Source organism: Molothrus ater, chromosome 26, assembly GCF_012460135.2.
Source record: "Molothrus ater isolate BHLD 08-10-18 breed brown headed cowbird chromosome 26, BPBGC_Mater_1.1, whole genome shotgun sequence".
Classification (NCBI taxonomy): Eukaryota; Metazoa; Chordata; class Aves; order Passeriformes; family Icteridae; genus Molothrus; species Molothrus ater.
The window spans coordinates 2,957,106-2,977,715 of record NC_050503.2 but is presented as its reverse complement, the minus strand read 5'-3'; the positions used below and the strand labels follow the sequence as shown (position 1 = coordinate 2,977,715).

At 49.8% G+C, this 20,610-nt stretch overlaps 1 protein-coding gene across 1 annotated transcript; it reads left to right on the top strand.

The window, feature by feature from the left end:
• The first annotated feature begins 434 nt into the window (after window positions 1-434).
• Window positions 435-15,615, top strand: SIN3B (SIN3 transcription regulator family member B). The gene is made up of 19 exons (XM_036399311.1): window positions 435-545; window positions 1,121-1,227; window positions 2,131-2,284; window positions 3,413-3,676; window positions 4,040-4,183; window positions 4,393-4,515; window positions 4,988-5,077; window positions 5,322-5,440; window positions 6,093-6,300; window positions 6,932-7,048; window positions 7,422-7,660; window positions 8,170-8,353; window positions 8,567-9,161; window positions 10,096-10,265; window positions 11,099-11,272; window positions 11,555-11,647; window positions 11,945-12,039; window positions 12,459-12,663; window positions 13,069-15,615. Exons 1-19 carry the CDS (start codon window positions 435-437, stop codon window positions 13,297-13,299), a joined length of 3,423 nt encoding a protein of 1,140 aa, XP_036255204.1. The 3' UTR covers window positions 13,300-15,615.
• Window positions 15,616-20,610: the final 4,995 nt, after the last annotated feature.

The window sequence follows — 20,610 nt, the reverse complement described above, 5'->3', positions numbered from 1 at the left end:
TCCCTCAGCCCCACACCACCAGACGCGGCTCCTCCAGCCCGGCAGTTCCGGTTCTCAGCCGGCGGCTCCTGCAGCCCCCTCAGTCCCGCCGCAGCCCCCGGGGCTCCTCCGCGGGCGCTGTTCCCCCTCAGTCCCGCCGCAGCCCCCGGGGCTCCTCCGCGGGCGCTGTTCCCCCTCAGCCCCGCCGCGGTCCCGCCGCTCCCTGAGGCGCCGCTCCCGCCCCAGCGCTCGAACGGCCGGAAGCCGCACTGGGGGCGTGGCCTGTCACTAACAAGGGCGTGCCCACACAGCGCGGCCGCTAAGGAGGCGTGGTTTATCACGGGGCGTGGCCAATCAGAGGGCGGAGCCGCCGGAGGGGGCGTGGCCTGGACCGTGCGCGCTGACGCAGCGGCCGCGCGCGCCGCCGGGGCCGCGCTCGCCCGCCCGAATCCAACATGGCGGCGGGGGGCGGCGGCGGCGGCCGCGGGGCCGGCGGGGGCAGCGCCCCGCGCTGGGGCGGCGGCGGTGGCGGCCGGGCCGCGCCGCACGAGAAGCTGCCGGTGCATGTGAGTGCGGGGGCCGCCCCAGCGGCCGCCATCGCCCCTTCCCTACCCTCCCCGCCCCCGCGAATGGCCGCTCCGAGCCCCCCCGGGACGGCCCCGCCCGCCCCCGCCGTGACCTGCCCTGTCCCGGCCGCGGTGCCGAACTCGTCCCCTCGGGCTTGTCCCTCACCCGCCGGTATCGGGGGGTGTCCTGGGGGCTTGTCCTCATCGCGCCGGGGGCTTCCCCTCCCTCCTCCGCTGCTTCCATGGGGTCCCCTGGGGCCGCATCCTTTCCCCCCGGTACCGTATCCTGTTCCCCCGGTACCGTGAGACTCCCCGGGCCTGTTCCCCCCTCCCCTGGGCCGTGCCGCTCTCCTCGTCCCTGCTGTTCTCTCTGGTACCGCGGTCATCCTCCCCAGGGACCTGTTCCCGGCTCCCGGTACCGTGCTCCCGTCCGTGCCTTGACACACCCGAGCCCGGACAGCCACCGGGGCCTGCCGGCCTCGGGCCCCTCACCGGTACCGAGTGCCCTTCCCGGTGCTGCGGGGCTCCCCCGGGGCCGGTTCCCCTGGCTGGGCTCACCGTGTTCTCCCCCACAGGTGGAGGATGCCCTTTCCTACCTGGACCAGGTGAAGATTCGCTTTGGCAGTGACCCCGCCACCTACAACGGCTTCCTGGAGATCATGAAGGAGTTCAAGAGCCAGAGGTAAAGCCAAGGTCCTGCCCCCCTGGGTGCTCTGGGGAGCTCCTCAGCCTTTCACAGAACCTCAGAATATCCTGAGCTGGGAGGGACCCTCAGGGATCAAATCCAGCCACCCCAAGAACCCCACCCTGAGCAGCCCTGGGAGCTCCTGGAGCTGTGGCAGCCTTGGCACCATTCCCTGGGGAGCCTGGGCAGTGCCCAGCAGCCTCGGGGGGAAGAACCTTGCCCTGAGCTCCATGCCAAGGCCTGGCACAGCTCCAGCTCTTCCCCCAGGTTTCAGCCTTTGTGGGGTCTGTGCAGACTTCCCCCAGCTTTCACCCCATCATTCCCCCTCTGCACATCACTCCCTGCCCTGTCCCACAGTGGTGCAGTCCTGTGAAGCTGGAGTATTTCTGCCCATCCCATAATTTTCCAGAGGTGAAATCCACAGGAGAAAGCAAATCTGCTTTTGCTTTCTACTCTGAAACACAGATCTGGGAAATAAGTGAGGTAGCCTGAGCAGAACCTGTGACCTGCCAGCCCTGGAGGTGCTGTCTGTCTGTCTGTCTGTCCTGCCCCTTTGCCAACCTGCACACTTCTCTCTCCTCTCCATGGATAACATTCCCCGGGTGAAGCTGCAGTGCTCATTCTCTCTAATTGGGCTAATTTTTTTAAAAAGAATTGAATCCTTAAGTTACCAGATACTTTACATTTCTCTTGGCATTTTCTGGGCTTAACTTGTGTTTCTGATTTGGATAAAAAAGTAACAAATCCCTCTCAGTGGTCATTCCCTCCAATTGAACTAATTTTTTTTAAAGAATTGCATCCTTAAGTTACCAGATACTTTACATTTCTCTTGTCATTTTTTGGGCTTAACTTGTGTTTCTGATTTGGATAAAAAAAGTAACAAACCCCTCTCAATTTTAGCATTGACACACCTGGAGTGATCCGACGAGTTTCTCAGCTTTTCCATGAGCATCCTGACCTCATTGTAGGATTCAATGCATTTCTCCCTCTGGGCTACAGGATAGAAATTCCAAAGAATGGGAAATTAAGTATACAGTCACCTTTGAATAGTCAGGTAGGTCCCAGAGCTCTTATTCCCTAAATAAACTCTTCTGTGTGTCACTGGACATGTCTGCACAGTTTAGGCTGTGCAGATTTATGTGCAGTGCACGTTGCCTAATGGTTTTAGATGGTTTTCAAACCTGTGACAATGAGTGTAATATAAATTTAAATGATTATTCAAAGAATCACAGAGTGCTTTAGGTTGGAAGGGACATTAAAGATTACCTAGATCCAACCCCTGATTTATTCTCAAACCAGGTAGTTTGACTTACACAGGAATGATGATTCTGCATGGAAACACCACTGCAACACCAAATATTTCAGTCATGTTTGGAAAGTGAAATTTAACAACATCAAGCCAATTACTGAAATTGTAATTGGCTTGACATTGTTAAATTGGTTCCCAATATGGGTTGTGGGTAGTGGCAAATTTCAAAGGGTGATCCTGGAAGAATTGCACTTCCAGCCTTCCACTGAGAAACCAGGAAATTTGTTTAGGAAACAGGCAAAAGAACTGTGACATCATTGAATTGTTTACCTTGGGAAAGGTCTTTAAGATCATGGATCTTTAAGATCCCCATCAGGTTCTGTTGGTGTGAAACACACTTGCTGGGATACAGATGGGTGTTACCCCTGCTTGTTTTTTGCTGTTATTGTGTGGTTGTGGAGCTGAAATGGAGCCATAAACTGAATTCTGCTGATAAACTTGTGGTTTAACTCCATTTAGCAGAAGGAACTACCTTTTAAATCTCAGCTCCCTCAGATCTCTGTGTTATTTAGGAATTAAGACCTGTAAGGGGGTTATGTTTAATATGCCCCTTAAAACTGGCAGCTCCTCTGCAATAACCAGTGGCAGCAGAACCTGCACTGGTGTTTGGTGCAGCCTCTCAAGTCAGGCCAGTAAGGCTGTGACAGCCACAAATCAGGTGGTTCCTACACCAGGGAGAACTTCAGGCATTATTTTAACAGGTGGAGTTAATAAACCAGGTAGGGAAATTGATTTGTGACTGAAATACTTTTTCTTCCTTCTTCACGTGACCGTATTTTTTTAGCTGGAGACCTTGCCAGCCCTGCTGCTGGCTTCTTGTTGAGCTGATCCCTGATCTTTTTCCAACCCATCTCGTGTGTCCTGTGCCCCCAGGTGCCCCCAGAGCCTGTTCCCAGTGCACTCCCTGGCAGTGGGCTGGTCTTGCACTACTCCCAGGAGAATTCCCACAACCACAGCGACTGCTCCGAGGAGTTCCGGCAGCAGCTTCCCTACAAAGAAGATAAATCCCAAATTCCCTTGGAATCTGATTCTGTGGAGTTCAATAATGCCATCAGTTACGTGAACAAGATCAAAACACGTTTCCTTGACCATCCAGAGATTTACAGATCCTTTCTAGAAATTCTTCACACTTACCAGGTAAAAAGTCTCCTGTGGTAGAGGCGCTGGGTTGGCACTGGAGCTGTTGGAGTTGTGGTTGTCAAATTTAACCTCTGCCTGTTGAACAGAGTTAAAGTTCCCAAGCACTTGTCTTCATAGATATTCACAGGAAATGGCAAAAAATGTGAAAACTGTGGGGTGTAGAGAGGTTGTAGCCAGACTTGTCTTTACTCACCTCCAGCTGATTTTGTGATCCTGTGTGTGAAGAGGCCCTGTAAGAGCCTGGGGCTGCCTCAGAGTCCTTTCAAGTTCTGTGGCATTCGTGTTTTTGGCTCAGGGTGAGTTTTCTGGCAGAGTGAAGGATCTTTTGACCCTGTTGAACATCTGTGTGTATCTTTTCAGAAGGAGCAGCTGAACACCAAGGGCCGACCCTTCCGGGGCATGTCAGAGGAGGAAGTGTTCACTGAAGTGGCCAATCTGTTCCGGGGACAGGAGGATCTGCTCTCAGAGTTTGGACAGTTCCTCCCAGAGGCAAAAAGGTCTTTGGTATGTGCTGAGAGCAGGGCAGGATATTGAATGCTCTTGTCTGCATGTAGAATATGCAAAACATGGAAAATCATACAGCCAGTAATGAACCTTGCTCCTCTTCATTGTTTGGATTTTCTCAGAACAGGTGACTTAACCACATGCTCTGTGTCCTGTTAGGATTCTTTGTTTGAGAGGAGAATGTTGAAATCATTATTTATTTACTTCAGTTCACAGGAAATGGACCATGTGAAGTGAACAGTGTCCAGAAAACCGAGCATGAGAAGAATCTGGAGCACAGCAAGAAGCGATCCAGGCCGCTGCTGCTGCGTCCTGTTTCTGGCCCAGCAAAGGTATCTTCCAGCAAGTAAAAACTCATAAAAACCTCCATTACTTGTGCTTAGTAATTGCTGAGATAAAGGTGTAATGAGTAGTGTCTTTGATGTATGTAGGTGTACGAGACACAAAATTTTGAGTTATTTTAATTGCTGTAGAAAAAGGGAATTTTTAATGCTTGCTTAAATGTGTGTGGTAACATGTTTGATACTAAATATCACAAGCTTCTGTGCTAAGTATTGGCCCTGGAAGGGGACAATTTATTGCTTCAATGCAGAATCTCAAGTGATTCTCTTTTTTTGTTGTTTTTTCTTAGCTGGGAGACATTTGACAGAGATTGCTGTGAGGACGTGACACAGCAATGCCAGATCACTGCTGGGGAGATACAGGGTCTCAGCCTTTGCAGGGAACTGTTCTGTGTCAACAGAGTGGAATTTGATGGCGTTTGAGTCACAACATTTTAAACATAACTGCTTGTTCTTTTAACAGAAGAAAATGAAGCTGCGAGGTACCAAAGATCTGTCAGTTGCAACAGTGGGGAAATATGGGACACTGCAAGAGTTTTCCTTCTTTGACAAGGTCATCATTTGTCCTTTTCTCACTTTCTCTGGACTTACCTTCAGCTTTTTATATGGTTGTTAGTCTGTTGGTTTTCTGTACAATTTATGTGTCAACACTTAAGACATTCCCTGACTTTTCAGGTATAGAAAAACCAACAAAAATTCAAATAAGTGGGTTTGGAAGATGAATAGACTGATAATGAATAATTTTCTCAATGCAAGTGGCATTCAGGTGCTGTGATCATCTCTCCAAACTGCTGCAGGTGCGCAGGGTGCTCAAGAGTCAGGAGGTCTATGAGAATTTTCTCCGTTGCATTGCTCTCTTCAACCAGGAGTTGGTCTCTGGCTCTGAGTTGCTCCAGCTTGTTACACCCTTTTTAGGGTAAGTTACTAACTTACCTCTCTGCCCTCTGGTACTTTGTAGGTCCTACTCTGTTATTTTTTGGGCACATTGTCAACTTCTGGAAAAAAGTTTTGGATTTAACTTGGAAGTATCTCCTGGATAGCAGGCAAGAAAATGAAGTTTAATCCAAAATGAGGAGTAATAAAATCTGAACCTTTAAATTTATCTATACAGCTCTTAATGAGTATAGAGGAAGTATAGTGAGGAAGATATTTTCCTCTGTCTGTTTACACTCCCCATTTAATATCTCAAAGTGTAATAAAGGTATAAACATGAAATCTGAGAACAGGACTGTGAGAAGGATAAACAGGTCAAGCTCTGCTGGGAGCCTCCTGAGCTGTTTGGCTTGCAGCAGGAGAGGGAGAATCAAATAGCAAGGATCAGTTTCTCCTCAGGCACTTAAGGGGGGGAGTGTTTGTGTGGTGAAGGGAAATAATTTTCCTACCTTAAGTAAAAACAAACCAAACCCTAGAGCAATTCAGAGAGAATGATAACAGAGGTGAGATGTTGGTGAAAGATTTCTCCCTGCACTGCTGAGTTTGTTAAGATATTTCTGCCTCCCTTTTATGACACGCATTAACCACCCTAAAACTGTCACACTGAAATAACAAAATACTTGTGTTTTTTGAAGGAAATTCCCAGAACTCTTTGCACAGTTCAAGTCCTTCCTTGGGGTGAAAGAGCTTTCCTTTGCTTCTCCTCTGAGCGACCGCTCTGGGGACGGAATGAGCCGGGAAATCGATTACGCCTCCTGCAAACGCATCGGATCCAGTTACAGGGCTCTCCCAAAAACCTACCAGCAGCCAAAGTGCAGTGGGAGAACAGCCATTTGCAAGGAGGTACTCTGGGATCAGGGCTGTTCAATCCCTGAACACACATAAAAATCAGAGTGGGGCGGTTTGTGCCACAGCTGCTGCATGTGGAGTCCCCTTTTCAGTGCTAATTCAATTTATTCAGCCAATTTATTGAAATAATGCCCACATTTCACTGATTCTATCTAAACCTTTCTCAAATCACATCTCTAATACCTTTTGAGTCTGTGGGCAGACAGAAATTTATTCCTGTAGACAGAAAAGAATATTGGTATATTGGTAATATCCTGGTATTAATTTTCTTGCAGTGGGCCAGTATGGCCCTTGGGAACAATTTTTCTCTGGAAGAGCCCTGTGAGGCAGTGCCTGAGGTGCCATTCCTGCTGTTGTGGGGAGCTCTGTCTCCTTTATTTACAGCTGCTGATCACTGCAGAGTGATCTCTGTTTGTGAAGTGATAGTGAAGGTGTTGAGTTTTCTGAACAGGGCCCTGCAGTTCCACACAGACCTCAAATGTGGGGAGCAGTGACCTGGGAATTAGGCATGGAATGTCCTACAGAACCTCAGGAAAGAATTGTGCAAAATACAAGAGACAAAACCCCATGAGACCAGCTCTGGGCTCACAAGGCCCTGCTCAATGTCATGTCTGCACTGTTGCAGGTGTTAAATGATACCTGGGTTTCGTTTCCATCCTGGTCTGAGGACTCCACTTTTGTCAGCTCCAAGAAGACTCCATATGAGGAGCAGCTGCACCGCTGCGAGGACGAGCGCTTTGAGGTACCTCTGCTGCTCTGCTCCCTCAGAAAGCAAAACCTCTGGATTTTGCTGAATTAATTAGTGGCCTGAAAGTTCTGATTGAGTGAAATTCCTGAATTCCTGAAAGTTCTGGTGGGTGTTTGTTGGTTTGAGATGGAGTTTGGTGTGCTGTGCTTGGGGTCTAATACTTCTTCCTAGGCATGAATCCAGTTCTAAATTGCATGTGACCTTTGGGAGAGCTGGCAGAGGTTTGGTTTCCAGTAAAAACCTTCCTGCTGCTTCCTGGCTCCACCCTGTGGGGCTGCAACACCTTCCACAAACCTGGGCTGCTGCTGCTGCTCTCCTTGTTCCTGCTCTGCCTGTTCTGACACTGATTTTTGGCAACTCTCAACAGCTGGATGTTGTCCTGGAGACCAATTTAGCCACAATCCGTGTGCTGGAGAGTGTGCAGAAGAAACTGTCCCGCCTGAGCCAGGAGGACCAGGAGAAATTTCGCCTGGATGATTGCTTGGGAGGAACGTCAGAAGTGATCCAGCGCCGGGCCATCTACCGCATCTACGGTGACAAAGCACCAGAGATCATCGAGAGTCTGAAGAAAAACCCAGTTACTGCTGTCCCTGTGGTTCTCAAGAGGTAATTCCCATTGTGTTGTGTTCTTTAAGAAGCTGGAAAAGGATTTTTAAAGCATTTTTAAACAGTAAAATGTGAGGACGTAGCCTCAGGCTGTGCTGCTGGAAGTTCTGGTTGGAAGTCAGGGGTAATTTCTTCACAGAAAGGGTTGTTAAACATTGGAAGGGGGTGCCCAGGGAGGTGGTGGAGTCCTCATCCCTGGAGCTGTTCAAGAACCAACTGGACATGGCACATGGTGGTCTGGTCTTATTGATAAAGCAGTGATTGATCAAAGGTTGGACTTGATGATCTCAGAGGTCTTTTCCAACCTGAATGGTTTTGTGATTCTCTAGGTGTTGTTTTAACTCATCATCACTGGTGGTGCTTTTTCAAATTTATTTATTGCTTGCAGGAATCAATTCCGGTTTTCCATTGAAAACTTCTTGCTGCACCACAGTTGGCTACATTAAAATGTTCTGGGTGTGTTTCTGTGCCTGTCTGTCTGAACTGATGCAGACTGTCCATTTATGCAGATTGAAAGCAAAAGAGGAAGAATGGAGGGAGGCCCAGCAGGGCTTCAACAAGATTTGGAGGGAGCAGTATGAGAAGGCCTATTTGAAATCCCTGGATCACCAGGCTGTCAACTTCAAGCAGAATGACACCAAAGCTCTGCGCTCCAAGAGCTTGCTGAATGAAATTGAGAGTGTCTATGACGAGGTGGGTGTGACAGGGAGGGAGCCCTCCTCCATTCCCTGCCTTACTGGTGTGAGCCAGGTGTGTCCACAGCACCTGGGACCGTGTGGAAGTGGTTGGACATTGGGTCAAAACCAGCTGTCCCAAGCACAGTGTTACACTGGGTTACTCCTCCTGGCAGGAATGCTCTTGAGCAGGCATTGGAAGGATCTTTATCTGTTTGTCTCTTGATTACAGCATCAGGAGCAGCATTCAGAGGGGAGGAGTTCATCCACAAATGAGCCTCATCTTATCTTCATCTATGAAGACAAGCAGATTTTGGAAGATGCAGCATCTCTTATCAGCTATTATGTGAAAAGGCAGCCCACCATCCAAAAGGAGGATCAGGCAACCATCAGGCAGATTGTGCATCACTTCATACCTGAGCTGTTCTTCTCTCAGCCACCTGAACACAACATTTCTGAGGAATCAACAGATGAGGACAGAGAAAACCACCAGGGCCAGAACCTGGATACTCCTGAGCTGCGGAAAAAACACGTGCCTGGGCCTCCAAGCAGTCCTTTGGAGACCAAAGCCACCTTCTGTGATGTGACAGCTGCTGAGTCCCACAACACCCTGGATGATGTTTACAGCCTCTTCTTTGTCAATAATAATTGGTATTTCTTCCTACGCCTTCACCAGACTCTGTGCTCCAGGCTCCTCAAGATTTATCGGCAGGCCCAGAAGCAGCTTCTGGAATACAGGACTGAGAAAGAGAGAGAGAAGCTCCTCTGTGAAGGGAGGAAAGAAAAAACCAATGATCCAGCCATGGAGCTAAGACTCAAACAACCAAGTAAGAATAATGCAGGGCTTGGTTCATTGATAATGCTCTGGGTGCCAGTGCTCCATTGTGTTTGTCTGAGTCACCAGGGCCAGCAGGCAGCTCTGGGAGGGGTGCTGGAGGTGCAATCCTCTGCTGTGCTGGTGAGTTGTGGACACAGCTCCTTCAGCAGGGCACTCAGGGGGTCACAGGCTGCTGCACAGAGACTTCCTGAGCGCTGTGCTCAGCTGTTCCCAGGTACCTCACTGTAGGAATCTGTTACTTTGATTTACAATGTAAACAGCCCCACAAAGAAATAGTTATTGCCCAGGGCACTCCTGGGAGGGCATGAGAAAAACTGTCCCAGCCTGTCAGGGCAGCTGGCAGGGATCTGCCTGTCTGTAATGTCACTCTCCTGTCTGTAATGTCACTCTCCTGTCTGTAGTGTCACTCTCCTGTCTCTCATATCTCTCCCTGCTCTGGGTTTTGTGGTTCTTGAGCAGTGCTGCTGTGGTGGTGGTCTCAGAGGTCCCAGGATGAGGGAAGAGATGAGAATCTTGACTCCATGGTTCAGAAGGCTGATTTATTATTTTATGATATATATTATATTAAAGCTATGCTAAAAGAATAGAAGAAAGGATTTCATCAGAAGGCTACCAAGGAATAGAAAGAAATGGAATGATAATAAAATCTTGTGACTGACCAGAGAGTCTGAGCCAGCTGGACTGTGATTGGCCATTAATTAGAAACAACCACATGAGACCAATCCCAGATCCACCTGTTGCATTCCACAGCAGCAGATAACTATTGTTACATTTCTTTTCTGAGGCCTCTCAGCTTCTCAGGAGCTAAAGATCCTAACAAAAGGATTTTTCATAAAATAAGTCTGTGACATGCTGCCTCTTGCACTGCTTGACTTCGCTCTGCCTGCTCTGTGTGTGAAATGAACTCCCTTTCCCCATGCCAGGTGAGGTGGAGCTGGAGGAGTACTACCCAGCCTTCCTGGACATGGTGAGGAGCCTCCTGGATGGGAACATTGACCCCACTCAGTACGAGGACACCCTGAGGGAGATGTTCACCATCCACGCCTACATCGGCTTCACCATGGACAAACTGGTGCAGAACATCGTGCGCCAGGTGAGCCTGGGCTGGGCTGGGCTGGGCTGCTGGGCTGCTCTGCTCTCTGCTCATCTCCCCTCACACACTGCCAGCCCTCTCCCAGTGCCCTGCAGAGCAACGGGCACTGAGCTCAGAGCAAATCCAGAGAAAAGTTAAATCTGACAGGGAAATGCCCCAGCAGAAGTTTAGTGAGAGAATTTGGCTTCCATACAAAAACCATCTTAGGGGGTTTATTCTTTCTGGCCTTTCCCAATTTTTTTTTTTGGTTCCAGTCTTTTCAAAATCCTGCCACGCTCAAAATACATCCATCGTTCTGATTTTTTAAGATTTTCTAATGTTTACATTCTTGTAACAAACTTTCTCACACGCTTTCTGTAAATAACTTACTGGTTTGCATTCTTTTATAGAAGAAGAAAAATTTGATAGACTCTTAGTTTGTCCAGTGTAATTGGAGAGGAGGCACTTTCACCCTCCAATCCACTGTCACCTTTGGAAAACTATAAATGTTAAAATCAGAAAATAAACTTCCTTTTTCTTCACCTTGAGAGCAGTGGTTAATGTTTTGTGTCCTATAGTAACATACAGGTAAGGCAACACAAAAAATGTCAGGTCCTTCTTACTCAAGTCTGTCTCCCAGCTGTGTTTTATAGTTCAGGCACATTAGCCCCTCACTCTCCTCTCTTCCTTTCATTGCAAAGTCATGAAAAAGAGAGTGAAATGTGGGAAGTCTCTGGAGTTTGCTGCTTCAGCTGAGTGTGATGCCATGCTGAATTTTACCCTCCTTTCATGACACACTGGAGTTAACTCTTGGCCCAGGCTTGCTGACTGAATTCCCCCTTTTTTAATGGAAGCTTCACCATCTAGTGAGCGATGACATCTGCTTGAAGGTGGTTGAGCTCTACCTGAACGAGAGGAAGCGAGGAGCTGCTGGGGGGAATTTGTCATCCCGCTGTGTGCGGGCAGCAAAGGAGACCAGCTACCAGTGGAAGGCTGAACGGTGCATGGCAGATGAGAACTGCTTCAAGGTGAGGCCTTGCTGCCAGGGAACTTCACAGAATCACTGAAAAACTTCAGGAGATCTCTCGGGTGACATTTCAAAGTTGGGTTTGGAAGCTTCAAGGGGAGAGAGTGAGCAATATGGAGAGAAGGTACCAAAATCAGAGCCCAGGCAGTGAGGGGACATTGTGGCTCACTGAGAAGCCCTGCTGCTTCTCTCCTAGCTTCTATTTGCTGTCCAAATGGCTTGTGAATATGCAGCATTTTATTGTGAGCCCCTGTGGCAAATATTTTCTGTAACTTTATCCCAGGTCATGTTTCTCCAGAGGAAAGGACAGGTGATCATGACCATAGAGCTGCTGGATACAGAAGAAACCCAGACAGAAGATCCTGTGGAGGTCCAGGTAACACCACAGTGACCATGGAGTCTGGGTACCACAGAGCAGATGTCTAAGAATGAGGAAAACTCATTTCCCTGCTTTATTGTTCCAAACTGTGAGGCTTTGCCAGGAGGACAAGTTGGCCTGGAGGGTGGGCAGGTGACTTATGGGGCTGTGGTCACTGACAGAAATGGTGCTTTAGCAAAAGAGGATCAACCTAAATCAGCCTCAGAATGATCAGCTTGGAGATAAACAGGTTCTTTGCAGTGATGTTTGTCCTGATGGAGTGAAATCTCACTGGAACTTGTCTCCCTTGTGTAGCACCTGGCAAACTACATGGAGCAGTACGTTGGGGTGGAAGGAGCTCCCAACAACCAGAACGATGGCTTCCTCCTGAAACCGGTCTTTCTGCAAAGGTGAGCTGCTCCCTGCCCTGAGCCACACCTGCTGCTGCCTCCTCCCTGCCCCTGTGCCAGGGCTTTGGCTGCTGTGCCAGCCGTGGGGGAATGCACTCACCTTTGAGGGGCTGCTCCAGGCCACTGAGCTGCATGGGAATGCTAAAGGAGAAATTTGTGACCACTGCACTGAGGTTTGTTCATGGAGCTGTGTTTGGAATGGAGCAGGATGGACTCTGGATGAGATTCTGGGTCTATTTTGTTCCCATTTCACTAAATATTTGTCAGAGGATACAGAGGAAGATCCCGGAGAGAGCCTGAAATACAAAACGTGCAAATACAAGTCCCATACTTGTGCTGTGAGCCCTGTCAGCTGAGGAGAGCACTTGAGCAGGTGTGACACGTGTGACACATGCTTTGTCACCCTTGTTTTGCTCCAGGAACCTGAAGAAGTTTCGCAAGTGGCAGTGCAAGCAGGTGAGGGCCCTGCGCAGCGAGGTCAAGAGCTCCTGGAAGCGCCTGATCGGGGTGGAGAGCGCCTGCAACGTCGACTGCCGCTTCAAACTCAACACCCACAAGATGATGTTCATCATGAACTCTGAGGATTACATGTACAGGAGGGGAGCTCTCTGCAGAGCCAAGCAGGTACATCTCCCTTTTGCTCCCTCTTCAGCCCAGCTGGTAGCAGAGGTTGGAGGTGGGAGGCAAAGTGTAGGTATCAATAATTTCGATTCCACGGTACCAATTGCTGGAATTGTGGCTGAATTCTTGCAAGCTGCACCCAAAAGTTACTGCTCTGTGTTGGGTGTAACACAGAGGAGGAGAGCTGGTAAATGCTCTGTACTTTGGATTAGTTTAGCAGCCTTTTCTTTGCATGCAAATTTTAAGTGGGAGTGGCAGCCATTAGGAAATAGGGGTGGTTAAACGGTCTGTGGTTTCCTGTTTCCGTTGGTGTTGTTTCCAAAGCATTGCACACCTCAGGTAGAGCTGAGGGCTTTGGCTTTTCCCCCAGGAACCTCTCAGTGATCTTTACTGCCCTGCTCCTCCCAGGTCCAGCCCGTGGTGCTGCTGAAGCACCACCAGCAGTTCGAGGAGTGGCACAACCGGTGGCTGGAGGAGAACGTGTCCATGGAGGCCGTGGATGTGGTTCAAGACTGGCTCATGGGGGATGAGGATGAGGAGATGGTGCCCTGCAAAACCACCTGTGAGACAGTGAATGTCCATGGGGTGCCAGTGAACAGATACAGAGTCCAGTACAGCCGCCGTCCTGCTTCACCCTGAGCACCCAGAGATGCAGAGCTCTGCTGGTGAAGCACATTTGCTATGAGAATAGTGGTGGGAATGCAATGTATGTATTAATGATATTTATCCAAGCAGCATTTTACTTTGGATTATCATGTATTTTCCATATGGCATAGACTTGTCTCCTTGCAGTGTAATCCTCCAGCCATCATGAAGAGACTTTGAAAAGCTTTTATGGGAAGGGGGCTCTTGGCATTGCCACACACTTTTTAGCAGTTTCCTGGCTTTAGGCCACTGCTGACCAGCTCAGTTGAGGGGGTGAACTACCACTAGTGGCTGCTTTGGAGAGGTGGAGCTGGGCTGGTGTTTGAGCAGATGCTGGCAGCTGCTTCCACTTCCAAGGGTTTGATATTCCCCATCTTCCTGACTTTGTGCTGTCTTGGAGCCTGCAGAACTCTTCACTGTACCCTGGCAGTGCCAGCAGGGCTGAGAGCCCCTGGCACAGGGGGGCTTCATTATCCCTGTGACCCAACAAGGCAACAAATGACTCTTGTTCCTGGTGCTCTGGTGAGAAAAATGCCAAAACTGACACGAGGATGGCCAGCACTCAAGGCTCTGACTCTCCTTCATCAACCAAGTGTTCAGGAGCATGAGCTGAGGGAAGACCCCTGAGCTGTGGTGCTGGGATGGGAGTGATGCTCAGCCAGAAATCCTCCAGCTGCCAGCTCTGCTCTGGGAGCTGAGGAGCTGCTGCAGACTCTGCCTTCCAGAATATCCACGCGGAGGAGCGTCCATTGCGAGGTCTGGCCTGGTTTTTGGGTTCGTGTTTTGCATGTTCGGGGGGCAGCTCCAGTGCTGGGCGTTTCCCTGTGCGGGCCCTGCCCCCGGCGCTCCGGGGCTGCAGCACCTCGGTGGCAGCGGCAGATGGAGCTCCCGGAGCACAGCTGGGAGCTGAGACCCGGCCCACGGAGCCTCCTGTCCCTGCTGGGTCAGCACCGGCGCTGGGTTTGCAGGGACACACGGGAATCTGCGAGGAGCAGAGGGAGATCCAGCCACAACCGTCCTAGACGAGCATCCATACTGCTATTGAAGCTTTTTTGCCGTGAAGCCTAACACAGCCTGCCCTGATCCCTGCAGAACACTACATCTGACTTAATCTAGTGAGAAATCAAGGAAATTTACTGGTGTCTGTCCTGCAGCCCCACTGTGACTTCTTCACTCCTGTTTTTCAGGGGCCAAGGGCAAGCACGCTGTCCGTGGAGTGTATTACAAAATTAACATTTTTGAGGCATACCCAGCCTCCTTTCAGCTTTGCTTCCAACTTTTCCCTGGCTTTTGGGGCAATAACCCCCCCCCCCCACCCCTGAAACTTTCTGTGGCTTTGATTTTTAGGTTATGATTTCTGCCAGACCTAAGGAGCAGCCTGTAGGATTTGTCCTGGGTTATTTCCACTGTACGACATCTGGTTTCGCAATTGTCTCACTTGACAGTAGAAAAATTGGCCTTTGGGGTATGTTTAATAGAAAACTGTCCCAAGTCTTTGTCTTTTTTGCAAAATAATCTGTGGGAGGGAAGGAGGGAGGCCACTCTCTGGCATTCGTGGCCACTTGCACAACCACTGCCAGCAGAGATTTTCAAGAGCCCGTGTTCTCCTGGGCTGGGTCTCTGCTAAACTTTGGTTCCTGAAATGATCTGAAGGTTCTTCTCCTGCCCTCCTTGCAGTGATAAGAGACCATGAGGCTCTGCAAGGGCTGGGGGGAGCAGGGGGACAAGGCCAGTGCCAAGCACAGTGTCCCCCTTTCCTTTCCAGCCACTCACCAAAACACACCTCAGTCCTGCTCTCCTCTCTGCTGTCTCCCAGTGGAGATGACAATTGTGCCAAATTTTATGGTTTTATGATACAGAAAACTGTTTACTAGAAAATAGGTGGCAACTTGTGGCTTAAAATGCATTTGATTCCAGGTGTCCCAAGGTGGGCAACACAACCTGGGCACCGTCCTGTTCCATCACCCATTCTAAGTGTACTTCAGGTATTTTTAAGCATTCTTATTTTGTAAACCTTAATTTATAATCTGAACTGATTAAGCAAGACTTTAGCCCTTTACAGTGCTATTGTCTCAAAGCTGAGAGTAGCAGAGGATGTGAGGGGAATATCAGGCAGGTTTGAGAGGGGCTTGTTCATGTCTGAGGGTTTCAGCTGTGTAACTGCACGACCTTGAGTCAAGAGTTTGTTCTTCCATTTGTTTGAAGGATCTTTGCTTTTGGGCTTGTAATTGCTTTGCCAGCTCCTTGAATGTAGTTTTTTTTATATTTATTTGCACATTCAAGTAAAATAAAATATTGATTTTAAAAGTCTGCAGCTCTCACTGTTTTACTTTTCTTTCCAGCTAATTTAAACTTTGTGACAAACACCCAGAATTGATTGGTTTTTACCTGAAATTGAAATTTAAATGGGAAAGGTTGAAGTTCCTGGACAGGCTGATGCAGCCAGTGCTGTGTGAGGGTGTGAGCAGTGCACGACTGATGGAAAAGGGAAAATACATTTCCAGCAAGCAGAGATCCCACGCAGGAGCTGGGGCTGCACTCACCAAAGCCCCTCCTGCAGCAGGGAGCCCAGGGGGTGGCACAGTTGCTCCACCAGAGAGGTCTCAAAGCAAACATTGGAAGGGCTGGAGCTGGGCCAGGCCTTGGCATGGAGCTCAGGGCAAGGTTCTGCCCCCCGAGGCTGCTGGGCACTGCCCAGGCTCCCCAGGGAATGGTGCCAAGGCTGCCAGAGCTCCAGGAGCCTTTGGACACAGAATTCACAGAATCTCTGGGTTGGAAGAGACCTCCAAGAGCATCGCGTCCAACCCAGCCCCAGCACCTCAACTGAACCCTGGCCCCCAGTGCCACATCCAGGCTTTGTTAAACACACCCAGGGATGGGGACTCCAGCACCTCCCCGGGCAGCCATTCCAGAGCTTTATCACCCTTTCTGTAGAAAACTTTTTTCCTGATATCCAACCTATATTTTTTCCTAATATCCTAATTAGGTTTTGCCTAATGTCCTACCTATAGGATAGGATCTCACCAACTTCCTAATATCCAACCTAGATTTTTTTCCTAATATCCAACCTGAATTTCCCTTGGCACAGTTGAGGCTGTGTGCTCTGGTTCTGTCAGTGCCTGGAGAAAGAGCCCAGCCCCAGCTGAGCACAGGCACCTTGCAGGAGCTGCACAGAGTGATGAGGGCACCCCTGAGTCTCCTTTTCTCCAGGCTGAGCACCCCCAGCTCCCTCAGTTGTTCCTCACAGGGTTTGTGTTCCCAGCCCCTCACTGACAGAGCCCTCAGGGGTGTGGGGTTTTTGGGGTGTCTGTGCAGGGACAGGGGCTGCATTTGATCCCTGAGGGTCCCTCCCAGCTCTGTGACCTTTTCAGCTTTTCCCTGCCCAGGCTCAGCTCTCACAAAGCTGAGGGCCAGGGGCTGGATTTGATCCTGTTAGGATCCTTCCAGCTCTGGAGTTGTGTCCTGCCAGGCAGTGACTTCTTGCAGCCTGGTTCCTGCCTAGCAGCACCTTGAGGTGAGGCACAGCCCCAGGAATCCCTCACTGAACACAAGCAGGGCTCAGGAGAAGGGGCTGGTCCCAGTTCCCAGCCCCACAAGCACATCTGCTACAGGTTAAGACAACACAAGTGCAAGCATGAAAATAACCCTCCACCCGCCTTTCCCTCAGCCTCCCCAAATTCCTGGCTAATAACATGTTTCAGTGTGCTCCCTGTGAGCTCTGCAGGACAAATGAATGAGTGGATTTTGCAAATGAAGCTGTAGTGATGTGACCCAGAGCTGATAGGAGTTTCCTTGACATCATCCCCAACACTTCCGTTGCCATAACAAAAGGCAGCTCTGCTCTCTGGGCTGCCCCCTGCTCACTCACAGGGAAACAAACTCTTGTTCTCCCCAGAACAATCCTCTGTGCACAGAATAATTGGATTAGAATGGTGGTGGGGGGGTCTCAGAGGACACAGCCCACTTTGCACAAGTCTTCTCTTGGCCCTCTCACAAAGGGGACGGTCCCTGTGCTGCACAGCCAGATGTGACATGAGAGATCTTGGAGTGGAGTGGACAACAGCAAACAGCTTAAAAACATCCTTCAGGTTTGCAGGATGGGATAGGTATAAATGGTTTGCACAATTAGAGTTGCTAAAGGGAGTACCTGAGTTCAGCATTTAACATTCTAGGATGTTTTTTAATTGTTTCCTCATCACAGGGATGCACTGGTAGAGTTGAGGCTGTGAACCAGTGAGAGAGACTGGAACTGTATGCAACCACAAATTGAGGTTTTCTTCATGTTTTAGCCATTCCTCTGGATTAGTACTAACTAACTCAATTCACAGACTAAATTAAAGTCTAGCAGCTCCTAACCTGTGCTAAAGAGGAGTTAATTAAACTCCTAGTTAACTAAACAACTCCCAGCCTGTGCTAAAGAGGATTCATTCTTTATGAAGAATGAATCCAAAGGGTCCTGATGCTGGAAAGGAATGATGATGATGGTCATGATGGTGATGATGAGGCTGTGTCAGACCAGGTAACCCCCACCCCACTGTCACTGTTTTACTGAGAAAGGCCCCCAAAAAAAGCTATTCCAGAGCACTGAGCTGTAGGGGTGTTGAGAAGCTTCAAATATTCCTGGGAAATGTCTTCACGTGGACTTTACTGGTGTGAAGTGAAAACTGCCAGCAGGCAGAAGAGCAGCTCTGAAAAGCCTCCCTGAGCAGGTGGGGCTGAGGAGAAAGTCTGGGATCACCCAGGGTGGGATCCCAGAGGACCGGGAGGGCTGTGGCACGACCAGGAGGAGAGGAGAGGATTCCCTGGAGCCATGGAGAGTCTCAGGCTGGCCCAGGGAGAAGGAGGGGACCTGCGTCAGAGATTTGAGGGCACTTTGAACGTGCAGAACCTGCAGAACCAGCTCCAAGCTGCTGCTCAGGAACCCCTGGCGCTGCTGGAACAGAGCAGCCACAGTGAATCCCATCCTTTACCCACCACAGTTTGCTCTTCCAAGCCTCCAAGATGAATGGGACGGGCCAGGTGGGGTTTGCACCCTCCCTCTGAGCTCTGAAATCCCCTGCCTGATTTCCAGCATTACATCTTTTGGGTTCAGAGCCACGGAATGGAAGAGCCCCCGCTCCCAGGAGATGATCTATTGCACAATGAATTACTTTAAAACCAAATTGTTACCCCACAGGGCAGGGATCACACGACTTAAAGAGATGTTAACAAGCCGTGACAAACCTCTGGCATCAGAATTTTCAGGCAAGCTGTTCTGCATCTAAGGCAGTCACTAAAGATCACACAGCATCTGAAAAATGAAGGATACAGAGATGAGTAACCCCTCTCTGCTCCATTCCAGAGACCTGCCCATAGGAAGCAGGGCTGTGATTTGCACACTATCTGAACCTGATTATGGCTAATTTTTTGCATACAGAGCATGGAAAGGATCCTGGCTGAGGCATGGAAAATATGTGGCCACATGAGTCATTCTGCAATGGTTCATAAATCCTGAGAGAATCACAAAAGCAAAACATCTAACATTGCATCTTCCCTCTCCCTGCCAGTGGAACTCCACCTCTTGACACGCTCGGCACAGGGATGTGGGAATATGGTGAAAGCAAAGGAAATAGGATCATTTTCTCCTTGGAATAGAAGAATCTCATCAAACAGCAGCCAGGCTCAGATTTGCAACCTTCACAGAAGAGGCCATTCATGAGGCGAGGAGAAAGAAACGAGCTGCTCCTCGGCTTGCCAAACCAAATTTACAGTTCCTACTGCCTGGGCTCCAGCTCCTGTCCTTCCTTCCTTCCCTGCAGGGCCAGGCAAGGGCTGCAGAGCACAGCCCAAAGCCCAGCACCCTCCTGTCCCACTGACCCATGCCACACTGGGGCTCTGACACAGGAGATGGGACAGGATTTAGGTGTTGGAACTCAGTGCATCCCTCTGGGTGTCCAGAGCTGCCGAGGACCCCGCCGGGGGCTCGGAGACCCTGGCACAGCCCAGAGCACCTGGGGATTTGATTGCGACCCCTGGAGCAAGTTGGCAGCTTTGTATGAGGACCTGAAAGTCACAGAGGTTTGGATAGTATAATAATAAAATGATCACAGGGTGAAAATGTAGATTTTAGGATTTTTGGTGTGGGGGTTATAGGGACAAGATGGAGGAATCTCAGCATGTCCAGCCTTTCTTCTTCTCCTTGTTCTCCATTTTCTGCAGTGATGCTGGCACTTTGGGATTGGTTTAGAGTAGAAGTGCACTGTCTAACATGGGTGATAGGTATTGGGAATTAAGTGTAAATATGTTATACGTAGTTTGTAGTATAAAAAGACAACACCCCCTCAGGGGCAGTCAGAGTGCCTGTGGCTGCCCTGCTGAGCAGACCTCAGATGGGCAGAAAGAAAATTTTATAGATAAGAATTAATAAACAACCTCAAGACCAAAAAGTGAAGAGTCCAGACTCGTTCTTCAGCTGCACGGGCCGAAACAGAGACATCCTGCACATATAGGGCAGCAATCAACAACCATCTACCCGAGATTTAGGAGCTTCCCAGAGCAGAGCACAGAAGGGACCTGCTCTGGGGGTTAGAGCAAGGGGAACCTGGCAGCAAAGGCTCTTAAGGCTCATTTAACCTCTGCCAGGCCCTGTTACAGCATCATCAGGGTTGTTTGCAGCTCCATGTGCTGCTCTGAGTTCTTATCCCAGGCAGAGTGGGGATTGTGCAGGGTGGGACTGCTCAGCTGTGGGGAAAAGCAGCTTTTTGTGGGGCAGGAGTGGCTGGAGCTCCCCATTATCTCCCCACCAGCAGGGACTTCCTGAGTGCCCTTTGCAGGCCCCTTTCCTGCTGCTTGGAGCTGCTCTCCCTGTCCCAGTGCTTTATCAGAGGAAGCAAAGCATCTCCTCTCTCTGCCACCCACCCTTGGTGTGTCATGGTGCTCCTGCTGCTGCTTTCCAGTGCAAAGAGCTCCAGCCCAGAGGACTTTTAACAATCCTCTGCACTAAAAGGTGCAGGAGCTTGGTGCTGTTTAGCCAGGAATAAAAGGGAATAAAAGGGAATAAAGGGAATAAAAGGGAATAAAAGGGAATAAAAGGGAGCTCTGAAGGGCCCAGCGTGATCTGGAGGCTGCAAGGCTGACACTGAAACCCTTGCACTGCCAGAACACAGGGCTGCAGGAGCCCCCTGGAATCACCGGCAGATCTGGGTGGTCTGCAGCTCCGGTGTCTGGGATATCTCCCTGTTTGTAGCACCAGCAAATGTGACTCAGGCTCTAGGAAAGACCTCAGCTCACCCACAGAGCCACTCAGGTCTCTGTCGTGGGAGGATG

Coding starts and splice junctions, on each gene's coding strand:
- SIN3B (XM_036399311.1), top strand. CDS start 435: ATGGCGGCGGGGGGCGGCGGCGGCGGCCGCGGGGCCGGCGGGGGCAGC. Junction 3,677..4,039: donor AAATTCTTCACACTTACCAG/GTAAAAAGTCTC, acceptor GTATCTTTTCAG/AAGGAGCAGCTGAACACCAA. Junction 10,266..11,098: donor TGCAGAACATCGTGCGCCAG/GTGAGCCTGGGC, acceptor TTTTAATGGAAG/CTTCACCATCTAGTGAGCGA.